Source organism: Columba livia, chromosome 8, assembly GCF_036013475.1.
Source record: "Columba livia isolate bColLiv1 breed racing homer chromosome 8, bColLiv1.pat.W.v2, whole genome shotgun sequence".
NCBI classification, from domain to species: domain Eukaryota; kingdom Metazoa; phylum Chordata; class Aves; order Columbiformes; family Columbidae; genus Columba; species Columba livia.
The window spans coordinates 22,006,932-22,032,002 of record NC_088609.1 but is presented as its reverse complement, the minus strand read 5'-3'; the positions used below and the strand labels follow the sequence as shown (position 1 = coordinate 22,032,002).

The following is a 25,071-nucleotide window of genomic DNA, read 5'->3' as shown; positions in this document are numbered from 1 at the left end:
CTTGAACATTTATGAAGCATTTCCTAAAGCTGTATGTATTTCAGATATGTACTGAGACACCCCTATACTCTTGCTTGTAAAACAAAACACTTATTTATCAAACATTAGAGGTTTTTAAAAAGCAATTATCCATAAAACTTGTTTGATATTAGAAATATTCAACTTAAAATAGTACATTTTTAAATGGACATTTTCAGACTAAGCAAATTTATTCTCATCATTTCCACGTTTTCTGAAAATTGCATTAGAGGGGGCTGTGTGGAAGAATACTGGCTACGATTAAGTAGCAACTCTAAAAAGAGTTTAATATATATTCAAATGTTTATTACACCTCCAGTTTATATATCTTTCTCCTTAACCAACACAAATGCAGGAACTTCAGGGAGTTCCAAAGACAAGGTCCAATACAACCACATGGTTGATGCTGACCTCAGTAAAAAAAACAAAACCCAACCTTTCTCTTCCTTTAGGTGTGGGAAATGGTAGACAAAGATCACGTCACTATTCTGTATATAATATATTCACTTTTTGTGCCTGCAATTTCTTCTATACACTGCACAGTTCATGGTGTAGGGCAGGCCTATTTTGAAGGTTCTCTGCAGCAATATAGCTTGAGAGAACTGCCTACTGCTGGCAGAGAAAGGTGTGTATGTTACAGAACAAAGCCCTAGAAGCATCTAGAGTATCTATTCTTAAGTTGTAAGAAAGCTGGCGTAACAGTTAATTACATGTGTTAGCTTTCTGGAACTTCATTAGGGAAATATTTTGCATGTATTTTCATTACTGAAATCCTCATATAGTGCATCTTTACTAATAAAGCTCAAAATTTGCTCAATCTATGTGGCTATCAAAAACAAAAAGATCATATATTTAGAACTAACAGCATCTCATGAAGCAGCTCAACATGTGTTGAAAGAAAACAGATACTGTGGATCAGCTGAGAGACCTTGAATCATATCCTGGGGGAAGGTTGGGAAAGCAGGAAAGAGTCCCCACAAGTCAAAACTGCTGTAAGAAAATAGTAGACAACTTATCGGATGAACTGAAATGGCAACGATATTCATCCTGCATGTTTTTCACACAGATTATATAGGTTTGGATATACATACCTTACATTTGAACACTGGGTTTTACTTAAATTAAAATGGGTTTCCAGTATGTCTTAAAGTTGTGTGATATGGCATATTCTAACTTATTTTAGGTAAACCAAACATGTTCAACTCATTATTAAATGTACAAACCTCATAGTGTTCATATTCATCCACATCAAATGTCTTAAAGTCAAAAAATCCATGCTGCAAGGCCTAAAAGGCAACAAGGTGTCAGTTTATTCTGAAATATTATATATAATCTCACTTTATAATACTGATTTTGAGAATCAAAACTAAATTACTACATGTTTGTGTTTTTGGCCTATTGAAGCCTCTACATGAAGACAACATTACATTTGCACAGATTAACAACACAGACAACAAAAACTCCAACAAAGTCACGAAAATATGTCAGGCTCACTATTTCCTCTTCAAAGACATTACAATGGAACATAAGGTCGTTGCATATCACTTAAATAATAAAATTCATTCTCCCCACCCCACTGTGTATATTTTTTCTGTAAGGCAGATGACAAATTAAAAAGCAATTCCCTTTTTGTCATACACTCATTCCATTATTTCTATGCTGAATACATTTTGTGCCTTTGGACATAGCAAAATATAAAACATTTAGGGTTTACTGATTTTCTATACTTGATACTCTGATTTCACCACCATAATACCCAGGCAAAATGGCATATACAGAATACAGTACCGTGTATAACCCTGTATTTTATGTGGGGTTTTTTGTATTTTTTTTAATACACATTCCTCTGATAAATTGAAGTTCACTAGACTACGTTAGACAGTGTCTGTTACAGCATTGAAAGAAGTCAAGTTTTGCATTTAATTACTGTACTATTGTTAAATATGCCAATTTTGTACTGCAGATTTGTGTATAATACCATATTAAAAACTATTCTACAAATGAGGAATTCTTAGCCCAAATGTCTTCCAAGGAATAGGTGGAAGACAGTTCTGCAGCATAGATTTATACTGAATCTATTGCATTCCAAGAAGTACAGATATTACACAACATTCTGGGGTTTAGGTGTGATAAAAAGTACACCACAGATCTATGATTTAAAAAAACAATACCCAGTCTGCCATTATTTGTTACATAGATACCTTTTTTAAGACAAAACAAAAATAGCTTTGTCATACACAATGTAAGCTCAATGGCTGGACCTGTCATGAAACATAAGATACCAAGTGGTTTATTTGAACAGCTGAGTTTGAAAAACATATTTCATTTAAGCATGGTTGGCTGGCTGCACTCCAGAATTCATAGGAACCCTTGATGACATGTGTATGATATATGTGCATGTAAACACCAAATTTACCCAGATAGATTAAGGCATTTGGTTTCTGCTCCAAGTATTTTTATCTCTGTAGGCAAACTGGACAAAAATTCAATAAAATTTATGGGAACAATGGAGAAAAAACTGATCTCAAAGTCCTTTTGGTATGTTGGTTGCAGATAAATTTCAGTGACTGCACCTACTGCTTCACGGAGCTTTAGGATCTGTAGAATGTCACACAGATTAGAGTCTTTCTGTTAACTGACAGCTCCTTTCCCACCCCCAGAGAACTAAAAATATTAAGCTCGATCTCTTTTTTTCAATTTTAAGAAACACTTGTTCTACCATACTTTTAAGAATTACAAATAGTCTATAAAGTGTCTGTACAGAACTGTTCTACAGCCAGCTCCCTTCATCAAGATCATTGGGAAATGAACAAAATTTAATCCTTGCTTACAGTATGAAGTAAACACTATAACACAAGGTTGCCAATTAAAAGGTGACATAACATAAAAAACCCCTATATTGGAGCTTAGTATTCCTGAAGACCAGGACTGTTGAAAGTGACACATCAAAACATTAGAAAGATATATTATTTTTCATTCTTTCTAAACAATTCTGAAAATACTAGTGTCAAACAATGAACCAAGTGTTTTGGGGGAAAGTTGGGGCCAAGTTCATGCAAAACCTGCCCAGATTAAATCACAGTATACCTCAGTATCTGTCTCACTTTGTCACCCATGTTATTCCCTTTTACCAATGGCTACAAATGTTCTATTGGCAGTCGTAGTGCACTGGTGGGACCTGTCCACAGCCAAGCCTGGTGGGTTTGCTCATTCCAGTTCAGAAGGTGAAGTTCAGAAAGCTGCCAAAGGCCAGGCCGGCCAGGTGAAAGTGTAACCTCCTGGTGTCACTGCTTAACCACAGCCCTCAGTACCTTAGGCTTCGTGACAGCGTATTACCCATTCACACACATTCTGCTTTCAAACCAGATTTTCTAATGTATTTTAACAGTATCTTCCTTTACATTTTAGATCTGTCACTTTAAATCTGTTTTGCCAAGGAAAAGTGTTATTACCTTATTTATTCCCTGCAAACAGTCCAAGATCGTTAGATTGTACGTGCAGTTCCCAAATGAAGCATCCCTATAGATTTAATACAAATGAATATACACAGAATTAATTTTAATACTCAAGGAAGGGCAGCACACAGAGTATATTCAAGTTATTAAATCCCCACTGAGAAATCTGAATTAAAGTTAGAAGATAACATCTTTCTATAAGCTTGCTCATGCTAAAGCACACCTCTCCCAAAGATGAAGCTCAGTGTAAATGCAGTGAGATACTATGAATTATTTTAAGTGCACATTTTACATCATCTAACTACATGTCCTTTACCAAATCACTTAGGGTGTCCTGGAACAGGAAGCTTTGTGTACTCCCAACTGTTTAAGGGCAGTAGCAAATAAAGCAAAAATTGCTTTAACCGTTATACAAGTCTTAATTGCGTTACACTGTCTAATAAGGAAAGGCAAATAGACTAGTAGTTCAGATTTCTTTTACAGTCTCTCATTTTGATGCCTGATTACACATATGATTAAAACTTATCCAGATATAATTAAAGTTTAAATTACTTGACCTCGGTTCTGCCACTATGAAAATAACGATTTCTCTTTAGAAGATGACAGGATACCCTCAGGCAAAACATATTCAAATAGTAAGAGACACCAACATTAAAAAAAAAAAAACAAAACCACAAAACACAACACCACCAAGAAAGTTACAGCAATAGATGTATTACGGAAAAGGAAAAAATACTTTTGAAGGCCTGCTTCAGATCAGTTTGTGTTTTAACAAAGTTCTACCTGGGAAGATTATTCACCACTCACTCAATTAAAGAAATCTTTTATAGTATTGCTCTAAGCTATCTTATCCAGAATGCTAAGAACCGTAGTTTCTCAGAATATCAAAGTTTTAGGTTTCAGACAGATACATCTTTTATCTATAATTGACTCAAAATTTCAATCTCTCATTGAAAATCTTCCTTTTTAGATAGTCTACTTGCTATTAGTATGAAGTTCATTATATTGATATGCTCCTTCAAACCCAAGTAAGTAGAATATTCTCACTCATTCTTTTACAACAGAATAAATATAGCAGTTTTGAGAAGCATTGTTCATAGAAAATGTATTTAAGAAAATTAAAAGCTACAATTCTGGTAGTGTCATATTACAGGCAGGCTACTCTAGACAAGCTTTCAAGCCATTAGATTATTGCAAAGTACTTAGCCACAATGCTTTAGAATGGGAACTTTAAAGTGTGAATAAACCTTCAATAACCGAATCCAAAGACATTTTTCAAAATGAAAAGCCATGAAGTATTTTCATTACCTTAGATAAGCAAAACACACTAAAGCTATAAAATATAAACTTTACAGACAATATTCAACTTATCCCTGACAAAGCATAACAGATCATTTTAGCACAAAAGCATTTTAGCAAACAGAAAGGTCTTCTGAGCAAAAAATCTTCAGGCCCCAGTGGGAACACATACATAGCAGAAAATCTTTAAAAGCTGTACCAGTTTTCTGAAGGAGCTGAGAGAAACAACAAAAACAACAACAACAAAACCTAAGCTAATGGAAACCACACAACTAAGAATTCAGAGAAATATAAATTGAAGATATGATTGTAGCAGATGTTCTATTTTACACGTTAGGTTGCAAAAACAATAATATAGAGAGAGATAAAATAAAAATTATAACTACTTCTTCAACTGATAAGGCATCCGATACTGCAGCACATAAAAACAACACTGGGAAAAGAGTCTCTAATCCATTAAGAAGCACTGTTAGAGCAAGAGAGAAGGGAAAGGAGAGCAGGGGGAGGACACCGAACTTGACCTAGATGTACAAGATAAGCTGATGACAGTTGCAGGTGTATTCTTAGCTCTGTTCCCACAGACAGCTATGACAGCTGAGTGCACGTGGACACCTGCAGCTCACACCCACTGCCCCCAAATCCAAGCCACACCTGTCCCATTGCTGTTGCTGTGCACGTAACCATCACAGTAGGTGCACGTGCACCAGAGAAAACTGCTCTGCTGACACCTGCCATCCGCACACAGTGAAATAATGACTGAAACCCAGAAAAATTCCAAATAGGCCAAGTTTTGGAATGAACAAGTAAAAAAGAGCTGTTTAAATCCCCACATTAAGAGAAACTCAAAGAATAGCAGTATTTTAATGATTTTTTATTATTATTATTATTATTTTTTTTAAGAAATGCAACACACTGACTTAAGATCTGAAAAACTCACACCCCCATCTATCTTCTGTGGGAAAAGAAAATATTGTAACAAAACCATAAACAAACACTAGCCACGAGTGACAGTACAGCGCAGTAGTGAAATAACGCCAGGAAGCTGTGGCGTAATGTTACCTAATGCTTCAAGGGAAAGCATCATGTTTGATGAGCCATGGCAAATATTGAGCATATGACACCAGACCCGCCATCATCTCTCTCTACCTGTGCTCCTCAAGTATCTTCTGGTAAGAAAACGCAAGCAAATAATCAAAGTCCCTCTTACCATAATTTGGAAAAATAAAAATTGGAACAAAATTTACGTACTTACTTTTCATTAAAGCCACAGCCATTTTCATTTTAGCACTCCAAAACTTTCTCAAGGTAAATCCAGGAATATACCTGGTTTGGCTTGTTTGCTTGTGGTTTGTAGGGTTTGTTTGTTTGTGGGTTTTGTGTGTTTGGTTTTTGGTTGTTTTCCTAGTTTCCAACAGTACAACTGGCTGATCAGAATCAATTCCAGACACACATCCCTTTCTGAAAGTGCTTTATGCTCCAGAATTTTAAGCTAAGCCATCCACAGGCATTCAATTTTAGGTATAAGAACAAGGACATTTATCTGGCAGAAGTTTTACATATAATCCATGGGAAATGTGTATGCTGGATCCATTGACATAGTAAAGCAATACCTGAAGTACAGGGAAGGTGTTTGTGGACTCAGAAGATGAAGCTGAAGTTCAGAACAGACAGCAAGCAACAAAATGCACTTTACAGAGCTGTTTTAAATATTTAAAATTAGTTTATTTATGAAGTAAAGTTGCACCATACTTATGAAGTGATACATTTTTATATTCCATCTTCTTATCAAATAGATCTTCTAATATTATTCCAGAGAAGTCAAAGAGCATTTTGCAGAAATATTAGAGGAAAGGCGCTTAATGCAATTGGTGATAAGATGGGCATGTCTAGAAATGCCTTGAAATACTCAAAATGCAAAGATTAAGAGTTTATAGTGACTTGATTTCCTGAACATTTTAAATACATTACTTGTAAAATATATTTTTGTTTAGAGGAAGTTGTCCAAGGTATTTTAAATCACTAATTAGTTTGATTCGTACTGTGTTAAAAGCAAAACCAAAACAAATCTCCCCCTCAGTCACCTAGAGGACTCCCTCCAGGCTGGGGCTGAGTTATCAAGTTCTTTTTCTAGCCCAGAGAAATCACTAAGAAGTCATGTCAAATCATTAAGAAGCTTTGTAAATATTTAGAAACTAAATTTTATCTTATTTTCTGCATCCTCCTGAATTAATGCATATACTGGAAAAAATAAATATTTAAAAACTAATGCAGAACAGCTAGTTCAATTTCACCGTTCTTTGTGTCAACCCGTCTTCCTTCCTACTGATGTATAAGTTTCCAATCATGCTGATAAACACTGGATACTGCCAGAACTTTAAAAAACAATCCTGTCAGAAATATAGCTATGCTCATATCACACTGACTTGAGAAGTCAGTTATACAGCGCGAAATCCATCAGCATGCATTTTCTTTTTACCAGTGACAGATATATTTCAAAGGTTTAGTGCAATAATAAATAATACTGATTTTAGCTTGCATAAAATGCAATCGGTTCTCAATGGGCCACACTTCGTACCACAGTAAAACCAAATGCAAGCACTAACAGTTATGAGGAAGATTACAATTACAATTAATTCCAGACACTTCCTATTTAAACTTATTCTCCTTTCTCTACCACACACAGTCAGCATCCTACCCTAGGGAAAACTACTGCATATGCTTTTGTAATTTTTAACCTACTGGGGCTACATATGCATATACAAAAACATTTAGGAGTTTTACTGGTGGAAATGAAGCTATTTGGATTTCAAATATTATACCTTTGTGTTCAGCTCAGAACTCTGTTTAAAAAAGCATACAAGAGAAAGGAATGCTTCGCTTCATGTCAGAATAATAGAATAGAGCACATACAGGTACCACCTGCACAGTTCTACAGTGCAGGTGCTTGGATTTCTGTTGCTGATCACATTTCATTACAGTATTCTTCCAGTCTTTCATGGCCAAATACATAACTGCCTTGAATTTCAAACAGGGTTTTACCAACTATTAACTGGTAGTACTCTAATTGCTTTCAAAATGTGAATATTTCCATGAGACACAGCTGTAGTATGAATCTGAGACGGCATTACAGAGCTGCAAATCCTACATCCAATTTCACAGTTGTTGTAGCTGACCTCAATACTGCACGCTTTTCCTTTCACCAAACCTCTAACCACTGTCAACAACAAAACAGTTTATTTCCCCAGCACTTGGCAATAAAGAAACAAAACCCCAAAGCTACAAAATCTAGCTCTGAAATTCACGCCATATCTAGAGACTGAACACAATAATACTAAAATGCATTTGTTTTTTCTCTTTAATAAAATGTCAATACAGAGTAGTTTGAAGTAAAAATCTAAAACTGAGTTTCACAATAGAAAACTGCTATTTACGATTTTTAAAATGGTCTTAGCACCATTTTGTTAAATGTAAGTGAAGATACAGCACAATATCTTCAAGACACCAGAGTATCATTAAGTCACAGCAAATCAGCCAAAAATAAGGTGAAAGTATCTCAGAGATAGTAGTGCCTTATCTTCCTGCTCTGTCTTTAGCTTTTTCTATTATAAAAACACCACCCCCCAAAAAATCCATGTATCTTGTAAGAACAGCATTCTGATTTCCTTCTACCCCTGAGCGATATTTGCTGAAGCTGTCTTCAAATGAAATAGCGGCTGAAGATCTAAGCCGATTAAGGCTTTTTGAGGTCACTGAGCTAGATAGAAGTCAATCGGTTTCCCAGCAATCACTTCATGTAAACATATCTCAATACGCCATAAAGAATCTGACAATCCTGCAGCCTCCACCTATTGAAAGCTGTCTGTTTTTTTTCCAATTAGAAGACACTGCACATATCAAATGAACAAACTTGTTAATTGGTCTAGCTGTAACACTTAACTGATCATTGCTCACCAGTAAACTCTTGCACTTGAACCTACTGAAATTGAGATCACCTTTACTACAGAAGTTACATCTAAGTTCCAGGTTCCAAGAATAAATTCAAGTCAGTAAGTCCTGAGTACCATGATTAATATCTCAAACTATTTCATTCCTAGACCTTAGAAGAGGTGGGAAGAGGTAAGACATTTTTTTTTTTTTTCACTGTACACAAGTCATTTTAGTCCTTTCCAAGACACTAAAGATGTGGAAGGAGCAGAAACTCTCATAGCACCAACTTGTTTCTTCACAGCATTGCCTGATGCCAAGCAGATCTACCTGGGGCAGCGCTGCTGCTTCCAGCACAGGTTCCTCTGCTTGAGCCTCTGCATCATGCTGTGCTTTGCACCAGAGATGTCTCAATGTCTTAGGATGGTCAGGGGGAACAAACAACCCCAAAGGCTTTCTTCCCCATTCCCAGCTAGTCTAGATTGTCCCACCGCAGGCCCTCATCGAATCTACTTGCCCCTCTCTCAGCCTTCATCATTCTTAAGCTCCTTATGTATTATTCCAGCACTTTCCTATGAATCCACCTCACAAATATCCCCTCCCGATCAGATTCCCCAGTCATGAGACTGTTCTGCAAACACTATTTCTCCTAAGTTTTGTGTCTTGCAATTTTGGGATCTGACAACTAAGGTTCTTTGCTTTGTCAGAACCTTTTTTCTATACACCTTAATCTTTACTACCTAAAGACACAGCAATTTACTCCAATTCCAAACAGTAAATTTTTTCATCTGGTGAACAAGATACAGCTATTCTCAGGTAAAATACATCCTTCACTACTAAGAGTTTTGCTTTCTGAGCAAGTTTTGAATAAACTAAGCTTAATATTCTGAAAAATTTAAGTCATTTTATTATTGAAAATTCTTATATGAAAGAAATACTCCTGCCAAAGTTGAACCACTGAGGATGTTTTTAGACTCGGCAGGGAAACACTTCACTTGTTTGTTTCCCAGAAGAACAAGGAGACAGGAATGTATTGACACTGTTTCTGTGCTCCAAATAGAGTTTGCTTTAAAGACCTTCTCGTAGCAATTTTTCAATAGCTGAACCTTCTGTGAATGGAAAGGACCAATGTAATTATTTCAAACTGGGAAAAGATCAGGAATGAAATAACCTAAAAGGTGGATAAAATTATACATTATTCTTAATTTAACTTAAATCATCACTCCTGTATCTTATACAGAATTTAGAGATGGTAAAAACAAGGTTTTTTTAATTATTATTTTTAATGCATTGAACCAAATATGTTTTATATTTAGCTGAAAAAAATATAGATATCAACAGCTCAGTGAACTTCTTGGGCTTTGGGGAGCTATTGATGACCAGGTGAATGTATAAACTCCCTGCCAATAAAAGCTATCACTGATTTGATACCTTTTTAAAAAAATGTGTTTGATGGTTTAAGATTTCAAAGTCAAACTGGTCTTCACACGCAAACGTACTGTCCTGATATTTTATACTGCATCTGGCTGCTGTAAAGGCTATAAGAGAGACAATCTGATCTTCCTTTGCTGAGTGGCTGCAGAATCAGATGAATTTGATATAGACAAAGTAGGTCTACATTCACAAATGCATCAGCTGACAGTGAACACTACTTGTAAAATACTGATTCCCCTAAAAAAGAGGGTATTGACCTTCTTGTAGTTGCCTTTTCTTGCCAGTGTTTGCACAATAATAGTGTGAGATCTTCCCATTCAGAGAGTACAAGGGCATTTCATGATCCACACCATGAAAAAAAATCCAGCAATCTCTTTATTAGATAGGCATGATAGCTAGAACTCCTCAGATTCAAGTCTTGATATGACTTTAGTGCTAAGAATAAATACAGATTGATAGAAATTATCTATGATTCATTGAAAACAGAAAGGCAGTTTAATAACTAGAACATCAATACTTGTTCTGTAAAATAGAGAAAAATATAACAGCATAAAACACCCTTCATTCATAGAAGTCTAGCTGGTTATGTACTAGGTAATTTAAAAGATTTAAATGACTTCCAAATAGTAAAACATGATACAACATCAAGAAAACTTTTAATTGCTAAGTCACAAACATGCTAAGAACTAGTTTCTAAACCTGACAGTTTTCAAGACCAATCTAAATGGCTTTATTATTCTAACACAGAGCAAGTAATCCCACCAGAAGTAAAAAAAAATATTTTTTCCTGGAGATTGGTCACTTCCACACATCTGTACAGACACTAAACCCTTTTCTGGGAAGGAAAGCTGAAAAAGCTATGTTTAGCAAATTCCAACACAGAAAAGTCAGGCCCATTTCTCATGTTCACATACCTAAATGGAAGATACGGTGGATTAGATCCAGACAAGAGTGTTCTGTAAGCTTCTTCTGGTGTTTTCTTCAAGTATATTACCTAAAGCAGGAGAGGAGAGAGGAAAAAAAAAAAAAATAAGCATTGAGCGTGAAAAGTCATTAACCATACATATACTTCCCTCACCCCACTAAACTCTTGTACACTATACTCCTTTGTGACTGACTCCCATGACATTTATGTCAGAAAAGACACCAAGAGATTCAGAAATTAACGTAAGTCAGAGACTTCTGTTTTGTTTCGTTCCCCCCCTTTAAAAATAAAAATTAAAGCCCCACATATTTCTGCAACTGAGAGACTTTAAGACAGACTCAGCACTGTGCAAAGACGAAAAATAGGCATCTATGCCTGGAGGTTTCTGTCCAGCTTCACATGAGTCAAAACATTATCACAGCAGCTGATAAAGGAAACATTTCTCCATGACAGCTCAATGGCAGATTTTGCAACATAAACATTTCTAAATTTGTAATTATCAATATTAAACCACTAATTAACAAAAAATACCCAAATCAACCAGCTGAACCTGTTACTATGAGACCAACATATAGTTACTGTAACACCCTAGGCCAAGGTTCATTTTGCTATCGCTGAGCACTAGCAGCTCAGCTTGCTTAAGAAACTGGAATACAACCACAGCTTGTTGCATTCCAGTTCATATCTGTGCAGTAAAACTGTTCCTAAAATAAATTTAACTTGGAATACATATTAAACAAGGACATTATTTACAAAAATATTTAATCCAGCTTAGAACTACATATTTCATGTGTACAAATATGTTTCGTAAACAAACCACATAATTTTCGTAGACATTCCCCCACCTCACAACCAGCAGTTACCTTTCAGTTCTATGCATACTTAACTGTTGAATACAAACTATTCTAATAATTATTTTCTTAACCAAGACATAAGCTAGTTCCTGATATCAAAGCTTTATTCAGCTTTTGACCTTGAATACATTAGAGTGTAGGTAAGTAGTGGTCACTCCAGCAGAATATTTGCCATTTGCTTTACGTCTAGAGTCATATCTCAAGTTAATAGGATTCTTAGCATTCTCTAAGCAGTCAACATGGTAGGTAGATTTTCTTACATTAATTTCTTCCTCAAGCATGGAGACCACACACAGAAAAGACAAGATCAGGACAAAACAACAAAAAAATTGACTCAAGTAAAAAAGTCTGAGAAACTCTGTCATGTTGCAATAAAAAGAGGGTCCAGAATCATCTGTTTTTCATCTACCACCTGTTTGACTGCTTTGAACAACTGCTCTAATTTTGGACTAAAACCCTCCACAAAAATTGATTTGCTTTCAAAAGATCAATTCCCTGACACGGAGCTGTATTTCAGCCTCAGGCTCTGCTGTTGCTGCTCCACTCACCGTGGTCACACTGACAGCACGGATCAGTCTGACCAGTACCCAAAAAGAAGAACAAACCCTGTTTTTCTTCCATGTTAAATCTCAACACCGCGGCACTGTATCTATTGCCGTTTCATTTAGCAAGTGCCCAAATTACGTGTTTTTCAAAATTCACGTCCCTGTATTTGGCCAAACTTCCCTCCTGAAACTCTAAAAGCAAAGGTTTTCTGAAGCCTTCCACCATCAAAACAGACCATATTTCTATACGAAAACCATTCCATTTATTCTGTATTATCAGAACAGTTACTTCTAAATCAATTATTGGACTCTTTGTTGTTGGGGTCAAACCAGTAATTACTAATACTGAGACATTACCTAATGGATGTATGTATGTACTTATTTCAACAAGTGAAGGGCCCATTTCTTTCTATTTTTTGCTGTAATGGTCTGTCTGCAGCCATGATTGCTAAATAACGGCACCATGTTCACGCTTTCAACCCCTGCAGCATAGTGATGCCGTTCTGTTTTCACAGCCATTAGCAAGATTCTTTCAGTGTGTGAAATAAGTCTCCTTTATATTTTCTTTATAGTCCTTCACACCGGGAAGGTTGGGCATTTAAGAACAACACATCCTGTGCAGTAGATTTCAGCGGCAGTTGTATTTCAGAGAAAAACACTAATTTTATCCATGCCAATTAATATTAATAATCACATCAATTAGCTTACATTTAAAGCCTAAATTCCTCCTTGCAGTCAAAAGATGTTTAGAAGGTAGTTCAGAGGACTTCAGGCAAAGATGAGTTTCCATCTCACACAGTTAGCAAGCCATAAAACTGAAGTAGGTGCAAAGTTGTACCATATTTTCCAATGCAGCAGTTTTTATTTCACAGAAGTTATGACATTCTGAACCAAACACTGCTAGTTGTCTGTCCACAAAGTTTGTAATAAAGATACCACAATGGAAACAGGAAAAAGATACTAAGAACACAGAAGGAAGGAGAGAGTAAGAAACACTGAACAGAGCTCCTGAAAAAAGAAAAAAAATAGTATTGCAGATGTCAAGAATAATGCAATAACTGAAGGAGGAAGGATAATGAAATGGAGAAGGAAACACTACAGTACATGTCTTCAATACTTAAAAAGTAGTGATATCCATTAAGGAAAATCAAGAAAACTGTTTTCTGATTCATCTTTACCAATGAAAACTCAGCAACTGAAACTTAGCCTCATTTTTAGATCTAATATGATGACACTTCTGAGTGCTTTCATTCTGCAACATACACAAGTTAAAGAAAAACAAAAGCAACACACAGAGCCTGTTGTGAATAGCTGGTATAAACTGAACATGTATCTAGGAAGTAATGCAAGTAAAAGCCTTGAAAAAAGAATTCACCTTCCAGATAGTGATTATTCTCTTGTGATAATTGTTTTACAAGAGACAAGGTTCTCTTCCCTTTCCCTCCTGTGACTACTGTAACTTGTATCATGTGGCACTGCTATCTGTAAAAAAGCAAGTTCAGCAAATACTGAAAAACTCCAAATATATATATATATATATTTTTTTTTTCCTGGGACATTTCCATTATCATGTTCTCAACTTCCTGAATGATGTGGTTGAAAGATAAAGCTCTCCATGGTTGGGACACTATGCAGGCACGTGACATGTAGCAATACTGGCCACATACACACTGCCAAGTAAACCCACACCTTCATACCATATGCTCTAAAAAGTTTACAGAACAAAAAGGGAATTAGTATTTTGCAAGTCCATCTCAACACTCACCCACAATATTTCAAATAGAATTTGGATTCACCTTGTTCCCACCCACACCTGTCATTTTCTAATTAGAAGTCTACGGAACAGATCCACTCGAGCCACGAAGAATTCTGTGAAGCCAATCTAAAGCGGTCTCAAGAAGGGTGTGGTATCTGATAAGACTTTGCAAAACCTGGTGGCACCATGTTTCTGACATCACTGAACAGCCTGTGGTGTAGACTTGGCCATTTAGGAGGAACTCTGAACTTCTCTAAGATCAAAGAAGTTGGCATGCTGTTCTGTTCTTGAAAACTTTAAATACCCGTATTATTTAAATAGCTCTTCTTAATCTGAATTTTATAACAGAAGTAATCTTTACAGAATCCTTAAAAGCAAGAACAATAATTTATCAACTGGACATGATTAGCCCAAATGTATTGAAAGTCCATTGTAAAAACTGAAATTTAGAAAATGCAACTTCCTAAGACGCAATTTACAACAGGCAAGCCATTGCCAATGAGGTTTCAAGACTTATGCTTAAACTTATGGCTCTCTTATTAAAATATTTTAATAGCTATAGGGTGTTTCAGTTTAATATGTGTAAGAAGCTGTTTAATGGAATAATCTAAGTTGCATAATCACCACTGGAAACACATTCCTAAAAACCTGATCCACTGTTTTCCACGTTTCATTTTAGACTTAATATTTTAACACCACGACAAATAAAACAAGTCTTCTCAATTAACTTTCACACATTGGTAGCGTTCTTCACTGTAAGACTTTCTGGTCTTAAAAAGCTTGTATAATCGAAGAAGAGAAAAAAAATCTAGATAGACCTTAAATCAAAGAGTACATATATTTCTGTCACAATTTGGATATTCAAATTGCAATACATCAAACTGGCAGTTGGCAGTTCTTTTACTGAAGGATATGCTTAGATTCCTTCGGGTCAGGAAATGTTCTGTCACATAATCTCAGAGTGTACATTTACTGCATCTGACTGAACATTTACAGGTAAGCCACTCAAAAAATGCAAATATCATTTCTTGAGTGTAAAATGAATATGCCTGAATTAAAGAAGATAAGCTTCTGCAGTAAATCAAACCCCACAAAACAAAATAGATTAAGTAGATAATATATTTTTAGAATAAATATTCATTTTATGAATTTATTGGCATTAGTATCAACTGTTACAGAAGAAGGTGAATGAACTCCCATAGCACTTGCAAGTTCAGGAATATATGTCTACAGATGTAACTCTGGGAAGACATACTTATGTAACATACTGGATACCTTCATGCAAAATGTTTTCTCATGCTACACTAATTTGAGAGGAATTGTAAGGCGACTACGAGGTGTTTTCAACAAGACAGTGAATACTTTTTTGTAACGGTAACACTGTATTAGTAAAGAATTCTTGGTACATAATATCTTCAATAATCAGAAGATACTTAAAACATCTATTAGCCTGGCAAGAGAGTAACAGTGTCAAAGCCAGTGTAAATCACTTGCATATGCTAACAATTAAGAGCTATAAGAAGCTTAAAACAGACTAGGCAAGGGTTAAATGTGCCTGTAGTTGTGGCACACTAATTCACCTTATTGTACACATAAGCTAACATCCAATGTGTAATGTGCCACCTGATATCCGTTATCAATACATATACAGACACACCATGGTACATGTACTACACGTTCTCTGTCTTGACTTTCTTTAGAGGGATTTCTGCTGCCCTCCCCACCGTGTATGTCCTTATCCCTAGGTATAGGTGCTAAGCAGGCTCCTTCAAATAAGAACTACCAAATATATCAGACTGTTCCCATATTTAAGTCTTAAATACTGTAAAATTGGCATGGTCTTACTTAGCTGATCAGTCCTCTGCTTGGAGGACTTGCATCTTATGCAGCTCCTTGGCTTTCTGTTCCTACAAACTGGCTTTGCAAGTTCTCCCCACAAACAGTAGCACCCTTTCCTTGGGCCTACACATGACTGATAAGGGCCTTTTAACCCCTCCTCAGACACAGAGATGCTACTTAGCTGAAATAGTCAGATAACAAGGACTGGATAAGGGGAATTAAAAAAAAAAAAAAGAAAAAAAAAAATCTCATCCTCTTCAGAATGCCAGCGTCCTGCCCTTTCCGAGGCTTCTGAGATGTACCAGAGGTGAAGGCGGGATCAGACAAGGGCAATCCAGTGAAGGCAATTAGATGCTGTAATCTATGTATGTGCTAGGTCAGTGCTCTCTAGCTACCAGCTTAATTAGAAGTGAATCTTTCTAAATACAGAACTGGAGGTATAATGATGCAAACAGAAAAAGAGCAATCTGAATGGAATGACTGAAACTTCTTTAAACTATAGTATGGGAATAACTACTGAAGACACTACAATTCAGACATATTTTGGACCTGAAGGGACAGTGAAGCTTATACACTACTGAATTTGGAGGCTCCTTAAACAGAATCTAAACCACAGAATTGGAAATTAATTCCAGCATTATTAAATATAGCCTTATACAGTCAAAAACATTAACAAATTTAGAACATTCTAACTCATTTGTTCTTACTATTCGTTTTGTAGAGTTGTTTCATCAGGTTTACCCCCAAGGGTTAAAAATCTAACCCCAAGATTTTTAGAATGTGAATTTATCTCTAATTTTTTTTCCATCTTTAAATTTAAATAGATCATCTTTGTCAAGAGCATTTACACACTATTGCCACACCTGCAGTAAAACATGTTTAATTACAAGAATCTGCAACCTAAGGTCTTTCAGCATTATCATCTGCATTTATTGAGCTTTGCTTTCTGCATGACCTCAGGCCTGAAAGGAAACCACCAGCTTAAACACAGCATAAAGCCCGACTTAACAGAGACTTCAGAACTCAGCTGACCACATGGGTGTCAGCTCAGGACAAAGAGCTCCCCAGTTCCAATACTTTACCATTGTAAAACATGCTATAGCAAAAACTCTGAGTTTTCTAGAAGCGTGCTCCAATTCTGGACAGTAGAGCCAGATCATGAAATTGAAGTTTGGGCAACACTGCTATGTAACAAAAGCAGCTGTGCAAGGTGTCAGCTTGGGACTATCAAAACTTACATGATCAAAACTCACAATAAATTAGGCTTAAGTAACTAAGACAGGCTTGTGTATTGCATATTATCCGCAACAACAGAAAGCCGAAGTATCTCTGTTTTTCCATTATCCTGGGTAGGCTCTAACAATTAACTGAGAAAAGAATTTCATTCAATAATCACTACAGTTTTGGTATAATAACTTCATGAAAGGCTGTGAGTTTTTCTCCTCCCCAGTATGAATCTCACCACTGCCATGAGCAGCAATCAATCCTAAGACAGCCAAGTTTAGATCTAAGTTTGTGCTTCACATTTTTGACATGCAAGAAAATGAAAGTTAAGTGTTAAAGACAGGGTTTCCCTAAAACTCATACAGCAGAACTTTGAAAGACAGCTTACAGAAGAATCAAATTACAACCTGCCCGTGTCCCCAAAGGACCATCCCCTGAGATGCTGTTTTACACACAGCAGATGTCTCTTAAGGAAGGCTAGAAGTATTCATGCGATAAATCATACTTACAGCATATGCACCTATTAAAAATGCTGCATTTGCTCGTTTCCGCTGGTCAAAACTGGTATAGTACACGATCTTCTTTCTTGATAGGCTGAAATACTGTTTTTTAAAAAAAAAAAAACAAAAACAAAACACACTATATTTACTGAGAGAACACATGTTAAAATACTTTAAAAAGTCCCTTTTCCAAAACTGAAAAATAAGTCCAAAATAATTCTTACAGAGAAGATCCTTAAAAGAGAAAAAAATTACCAATACCACGAACAATCTTCTTAAATAACAGATAAGAGTGCAGGACAACAGCCACTGTATCAGTGTGGGTTTCTTAGTTGCTGTGCAAAAATGCCCTATAAAATGCAGTTGAACCAAAAAGTTCAGTATAAAATTCTGGATTTATATTTCCAAGTTTTAAATATTTGAACAACAGCTTATGAATGTTGATTAAGGAGATTGAAATTTTCAGACTAAAACATCCTCCTATGAGTTAAATCGCTTTAGCACATAGTTCTGTGGAGAATACAGTAGAAAAACTGAAGCGATCAATCTTACAGGCATTTTATAAATTGAACACCATCTTCCATCTATGCTACCTAAAAATGCGGTGACAGACATCTTCAGAAAGCTTCAACAGCAAGAATTTTGAAAAGATTAAATTATTGCATCAGTGAAAAGCCTGAAAAAGGGTATGCAGAGACTAAACTAGTAACACTTGCAATTCTTCTTTCTTTAGGAAGAAAAGAAGCCTCTGTCAGAATTCTGTGCTCAAAACTCCCATTGAAAACCAGACCAACAAGCACCAGAAAAGAACAATAATGACGAACTGCAGCAAAACATTTAAAGCCAGAAAGATATAAAATTGTCACTTAAAAATGACAAGTTGGACAGTTTCTTGCATTATTATTTTTTTAGCTTCATGAATTGCTACACCTTTATTATATTCTGCAGCACTATTGCACATCTTTTTCCTGACAGATTTCTGCAGTACTAGTACAGTTTTGAGGAAGTCTGATAAACATACTGGATTCTGCTTCTAAATATTTGAGGTGTGTTTCTATTCACAAAAAATCGCACATTTTATAAACTGCCTTTATACCAGTGCTCCTGTTACTCAGCTTCAGGTTTTTAATTCCAATTGGACAACTTTAATTTACTTTTCTTACTCTTGGCACTAATGACACTTGGGTGTGTGGAGATAAGGTAACTGCTGCAGAATTGTGTTTCATGTAATTCATGCCAACTGTATTTTAGTTCCAGAAACCTGCAAATGCAGGCTCTCATCTTAAACCTTATTGCAAATTTTAGGACAACTTTAACCACAGAATCACATTTGGCAAAAAAACCCAAATAGCTGATAAACTCAGGAGAAAACCGATGTACGTATAATATCATGGTCAGCTTCCTACTCCCACATCCCCAGAAGCAGCACCCTTACTAGCAGTTTTAACTGTACATTCTAGTCTGGTTTTATTACTCACAACTTCCATGGGTAGAAGGAGCGAGAGTTAATGCAACTGAGTATTTCTAAAAAGGACTGTAATTCCTAAGATAGCTGGTCGCTGTTGATTGGAAGAAGTTTTATCTTGAGACCAACAGCAACATCTCCTTCCGTGTATGTGCAAACATACAAAGCACAAGTAGTTATTTAATTAGTGAAGCATTCAATTATTATTAAAACTTGACAAAATGAATCCCAGTATTTTAAGATCCCTCCTTTCTTCCCCCTCTTCAATTTTTTAATTTTAGTGTTCTCTAACTGCAATTCCACCCATGATGTGTGGGTGGGATAAGATTACAGTAGTTACGCAACAGTGACAGAACTTCAATTATAACTTGTTGACTACTACTTATTTTAAAGTGAAGTTCATTGCAACAGTTTACAGTTCACCTGAAATACTATTTTAAACTGCAAAAAGCATGTACCGAGCCAGAAGTAAGTTCTATGGAAGAGGACCATATTTCTCGTTTTATGTTACAGAATGGATTTTTTAAATCATACGGGTATATGAAGTCATTCAGATATTGAGACACATTTGTACCTAAGTAGCCAAAAAGGGACAGCTCAGCTTAAAAGTTCCCAATTTTCATTGTTTTGTTTTCAAAATATAAGGGTTTAATTCTTACAAACCATTTTGCTATATGAAACAAATATATTTTGAATCCTGATGAAAGCTTTAACACAAAATTGAAAACCTACATTAACAGCTTATAGCATAGCAACCAGAGGAAAACTGCATCAGGGTTTTACTTTTCAGAAGCCTATAAACCAAACCACTGTCTTGATTTTCTCTAACTCATGTGCAAATAAAGTTTTACAGTGTTTGCTGAAGTGTCAGTGTAATGCCTCCGTTAACATTAACACACAAATTCTCAACACTTTCCATATCAATACTAAGCCATATGATCTATTTCTAAAAAATACTGATTTTCTGACCCTGTTTAATAAGTTAAGTCTATTCCTTTGGCTAAGTGCAATGATAACAAGTGTTAAAGACAGTTCTTTGAGGCGACTGTTTTAAGCTCCAAAGCTCTACCTGTGTGGCTCTTGGCTTTAGTTCCCTTAGATACTGCGCAACTCAGAAGAACCAAAAATGTCTCAACGATAAATTTTCCAGTCTACAGAATAGCTGGAGATATAGAAAACATAGGTGAAAATAACCTTTTCTCTAAAACAAAACTAACAGACATACTATAAAGCACTAAAGATATTTTTCTCTACCAGTAAGAAAATTCTAGCAGTTTCACACATCATAACAAGACACAATGTAACAATATAACAGAACAGTAACTGTCAAGATACATCCCAGAGGAATTATACTCAATCTTTTAAACTAAAAGCAAAGGTTTCATGAAAAGTGTGGCAGGTTTTGTTTTACGTGATAAAACTAACTCATTTGGTTTATGAGAGGGTTTCACAGCACATAATTTTCACTATATATATATATATTTTAATAATAAATGATTAGTTCTTGTTTCTCAAAGACCTCAAGAGAGATGTACTTGCACCAAAGTTGATAACAGCCTTAGAAGGTGCTATTGTGGAGAATAACTAGATTGACACCTGTTTAGAATCAAAGCATTTGATGGTATTTTATTTAATGGATATGGCTTAATGTACTTGCATTGTTCAAGCAAGAAGTTACTGCAACGTGTTTAATAAGCCTGGACCAACACAAATACTGTTTAAATATATACATGTGTATATATATGTAATCTGTACATGTGAATAGCAATGATTACAAGACTGACAAGCTGTTCATAGAAAATGATGTATTAAAACATGTAAATGCATCCTGTGTAAAAATCTAAGCTGTCCTAAAGGAGATACTTGCAATTACTATAGTGCCATGTGAATGCCCAGCAGTTTGCTTATACTAAACCAACTCCTGTGATTCCGCAGCAATACAGTTAGCATACAAGAAATGTTAACCACATAGCTCATACGTTGGCCAGAACCTTCCCTCTCCTGCCTTGGATCTTCTGTACTTTTATCATTTACCTCAGCACTCTCTCTCTCTGATTACCCCTCCTTCTGAATTTATTGAGATTGTGTAAGGCTATGTATGCATAAAACACAGGGTTTTTAAAGCAGTTTTTAATGAAACGAGACTTATTTAAACAGAAGAAAAAAGATTTCTTTCATAAATTAATCACAGTTGCTTAGTCAGGCATTTTTCCCTCAAACAGAATTCAAAGAACAGGTAGAAAGATAGCATGGCAAAGCATTTTTTCTTGCTGTTGACTTGGCTAGTCAAGATCATCTCCACAGCAATCAAAACATTACAGACATAACAAGGTCAGAAAGGGTTTCCTGTAAAGCATAACTAGGACTTGACTTCTGACTTTCTCAGCAGATATCTGACTAAATTGTTCAGCTCTTCAGAAGAGAACTATTTACTGTTTTTAACATCAGTCAGCATGAAGTTACAACAGCTTACTTTAAAATGTTGGTCTGCTATTAGCACATTTCAACTGGTACCCTTCTCCTTCCCCACCTGCCCCAAGAAAGGGGGTGGGAAAGCAGAAAATTGCTCCATGTCTAATCCTTCTCTCAAAACAAAAATAGATACAGCTGAAAGACTTTGAGAGGAAGCTTGTGAAGTTTAATGAGCTTTTATACTCTAATTACTAAGTTTTAAACTTTTATAAATAGGAACACCATATCCACATAAAAACTGTTGCGGCTTGTGAATGTTTTTTTTTTCGTGCCATGCTTCTTTTAAAGACTCTTTATGTAAGAAAAGTACATAAAGTGCATACCCAACCAGGTATATACCAAATCATGGCAGGAGTCATCTGAACTTAAGCACTGGGATTGCCTCAGGGTCCCAAAAGTGTTGTAGTGCAGCAGCAATCACCCCGCAGGAGAGGCTGGAGCTCCAGAGCAGGACAACCTGCAGGGCCTTTTCCTGACTGGGATCAGCCAGCTCCTGCTGCTGGGCACGGCCACCCTTCCCACACGGGTATGCAAGCACCAGACTGTCAAATAGGACTCTTTCTTTCTCCACGTCATTATTCAAATTGGTGCTCCCCATGTCTGAAACACTGCTCACAGGCTGCCTGTGTGTCCCCTGATGCCACATGAGAATTACCACACTCCTGCTGCAGTTGTTCATTGCATCAAAGCCTTGCTGGCAGCTAAGTCACAGGTCATGAACTTCTGTTTTACACACAATAGTTCAGGCCTCAGGAATCTTCTCAGGGACAGTTGCAAGGGACGGACATGAGAAGGTGAGGGGTGGAAGGGTAGAAACTGTGAATCCATCATTCTTGACTAGTGAAGCTCAGCAGTAGTCTTTGGTAGGTAGGCCTACAGCACACATCAGGTGCACACTTCAGCCCTGGCACTTGGTCTTACAAGCCTATTCAGCCACTGCAGATAGTATTTACATTAGAACCTGGGCTGGCATATATATTAACTACTAGAAGAGCAAAGCTTACGTTGGCAGGTACCGACCTACCTCAGGGGTAGTGCCAGACTGGAATCTATTCATGTCCAAGTTTCTGTACCACTCAGGTGGTATTCCATGCTTTAGCTGTTAGAATAAGGTATTACTTTCAAGTGGTTGCTCTATCAGGTTACTCTTCTCTATTATGCACTAGTAGTTTAAATTAACCTATTCGGAATTAGCCTCTGGTAAGGCAGCAGCAGCAAACAGCACCTCCTCCCAGCTGAGACTGCAGCTGATCCACACGAGATTTCTCTGTGCTGTTCCTGACTTACTGTATTAAGAAGCAAAGTTAGTTTTTGCTAGAAACACTTTTTTGAAAAAAAAAGTTATAGCAACTCTACAAATGCATCAATTTGCAAAACCTCCTCTTAAAACTGACTTAAAGTCAGTGTTACTCTCAAAGCACCAGAGAGTGTGAATCAACTTGCATAATGGGTTCATTTGTGCAGCAAACATTAGTCACAACACAATGTCATTTTTGATACAGGAATCCTCTTAACAGTGGCCAAAGTTATCATATCTGTTGTCCCATTTTCCGCTACAGGTCTACTATTGTATAAAGATTTTAAATATGTAATATTTGGTGAAGGGTCTCCTGCTGCCAGGGGTTCAGTTTCTGGCCAGGGTCAACTCAGCTCAGGCTTGTGGTTTCATGACAAGACAGTGTTGTTACAACAAAACGCAGTCACAGTGATCTTCAGAACTGACTGCTGCATTTACAGATTCTAGTCGGCTTTATAAAGGATGGACCAACATTTTTCAGTCAAACAAAAAAGCTAATGTGGTATCCAAACAAGATACTAAAATTTTCTCTCTCCAGTGAGCAGCAACTCAAAATTGCCTTGAATCAACAATCATTATATGGAAGCAAGAAAATAAGGAAGCTTCTACAAATTAATTGACAGCAAGTGACACTTCTACGAGTAAGACAGAAAATAATTCAGAACAAAGAACAACCTTGAAGCTTAATAGTAACCATCTAGAATGAGCACCTAAGAACCAAACTAGATAATACATTTTAGCCGAATTTCGATACAAACAAACAACAAAAAAAGAATATTGTTTTTAAACAAAGCTTACCTTCAATTTCTTATTTAGTTTACAGCAGTATCTGTATAACATTGCCAAATTTAACGGCCCAAAATCTCCATAGAAACTGGGAGAAAAAGAACAAAAAGAAGTGTTATTTATATAAAAGAGCTAAGCAAATTTCAACATGCATGTCATTGAAAGTTAAAGCTGCAAAATCAGTAACTTCGGGAGGATATTGAGTAGCCAATATATATGGAGCAACAATAAACCCTCTATCAATTAATTTAACAGAAGGATAGCTACAATTACTTTGAAAGCATTTGTAGCTTCAGTTTCAGATGCTCTCGTTACTACCTTTTCCATTATATACACACACTAAGTATGGAACTTATTCTCCATCCCATAATAACCAGTTCTTGTTTTGGACAAAGCTACAGAGAACAACTTCAAGACATGATCTAATCTCCTTTAAGCCACACTGATGTCACCCTAGATAAAGGTTCTACAACTGCTTAAGATAAGACTACCTAATTAGATATTATGAAGAATAAACTAAACAGAATTTCTTCTTGGTAGTGAAATTTATTAAATAATGTCCAGTCTCAATCTCTGCCCAAAATTTAAACTTATTTCTTTTTATCCCATCCTCCACTATTCCAGAGGTTACACATTACATATACACTTCACATATAATTATGTTTCCCTCTGTCCCCCCAATCCTCTTGTCTCTGTGCTCTTCTTCCAATTTATTAATTTCATGTCTTCTGATTGTTCTTGTTTCTCTCTTCCAGATTCTTCTTAAACACTCATATTACCTTTGAAGCAGCAATCACTGTCCTTAGGGTAAGAGCTAATAGCAGTAGTCTGTACAGGAAAATCATTGCACAACAAAAGCTCTTGGTAGAGGTTCACAGTGTCCACCTCAGCAAACCTTGCACATAGGTGCTTTTACAACTAATAGGAGCCTTTATGCAAGCAACTTACAGTGACACCTCCCAGAGCTTTCTCCCTCCCCACCCATAATGCAAAATTGCTCAAAATTTACATTGCAAGCTTTCTCCAATATTTTTCCTTTTTGTCTGTAGAAGGTCTGTCTTCGTCTAAGAAAATTTGTTTATGTACAGCTTATAAATTACAGTGAGAATGGACTATAACTTAAACTGTTTTAATAAGCTCTGCCTTAAGCCTTGACAAGAGACAGGGCACTTCCCTTCCTGTCTATTAACAAATAAAATAGGCCATCGGCATCTGAATACATGTTATTTGGGGAATGACAAAAGAAAAGTTAACTCGACTCTATGTCTTCTGGGCTTT

General features: G+C 36.2%; 1 protein-coding gene across 1 annotated transcript in view; it reads right to left on the bottom strand.

The window, feature by feature from the left end:
* Positions 1 to 25,071, bottom strand: part of CDC14A (cell division cycle 14A) — a 60,838-nt gene that overhangs the window by 25,072 nt on the left and 10,695 nt on the right. The window contains 5 exon segments of the mRNA XM_065072492.1: positions 1,242 to 1,304; positions 3,471 to 3,537; positions 11,045 to 11,124; positions 17,783 to 17,875; positions 23,806 to 23,881. Coding sequence (XP_064928564.1) covers positions 1,242 to 1,304; positions 3,471 to 3,537; positions 11,045 to 11,124; positions 17,783 to 17,875; positions 23,806 to 23,881 — 379 coding nt within the window.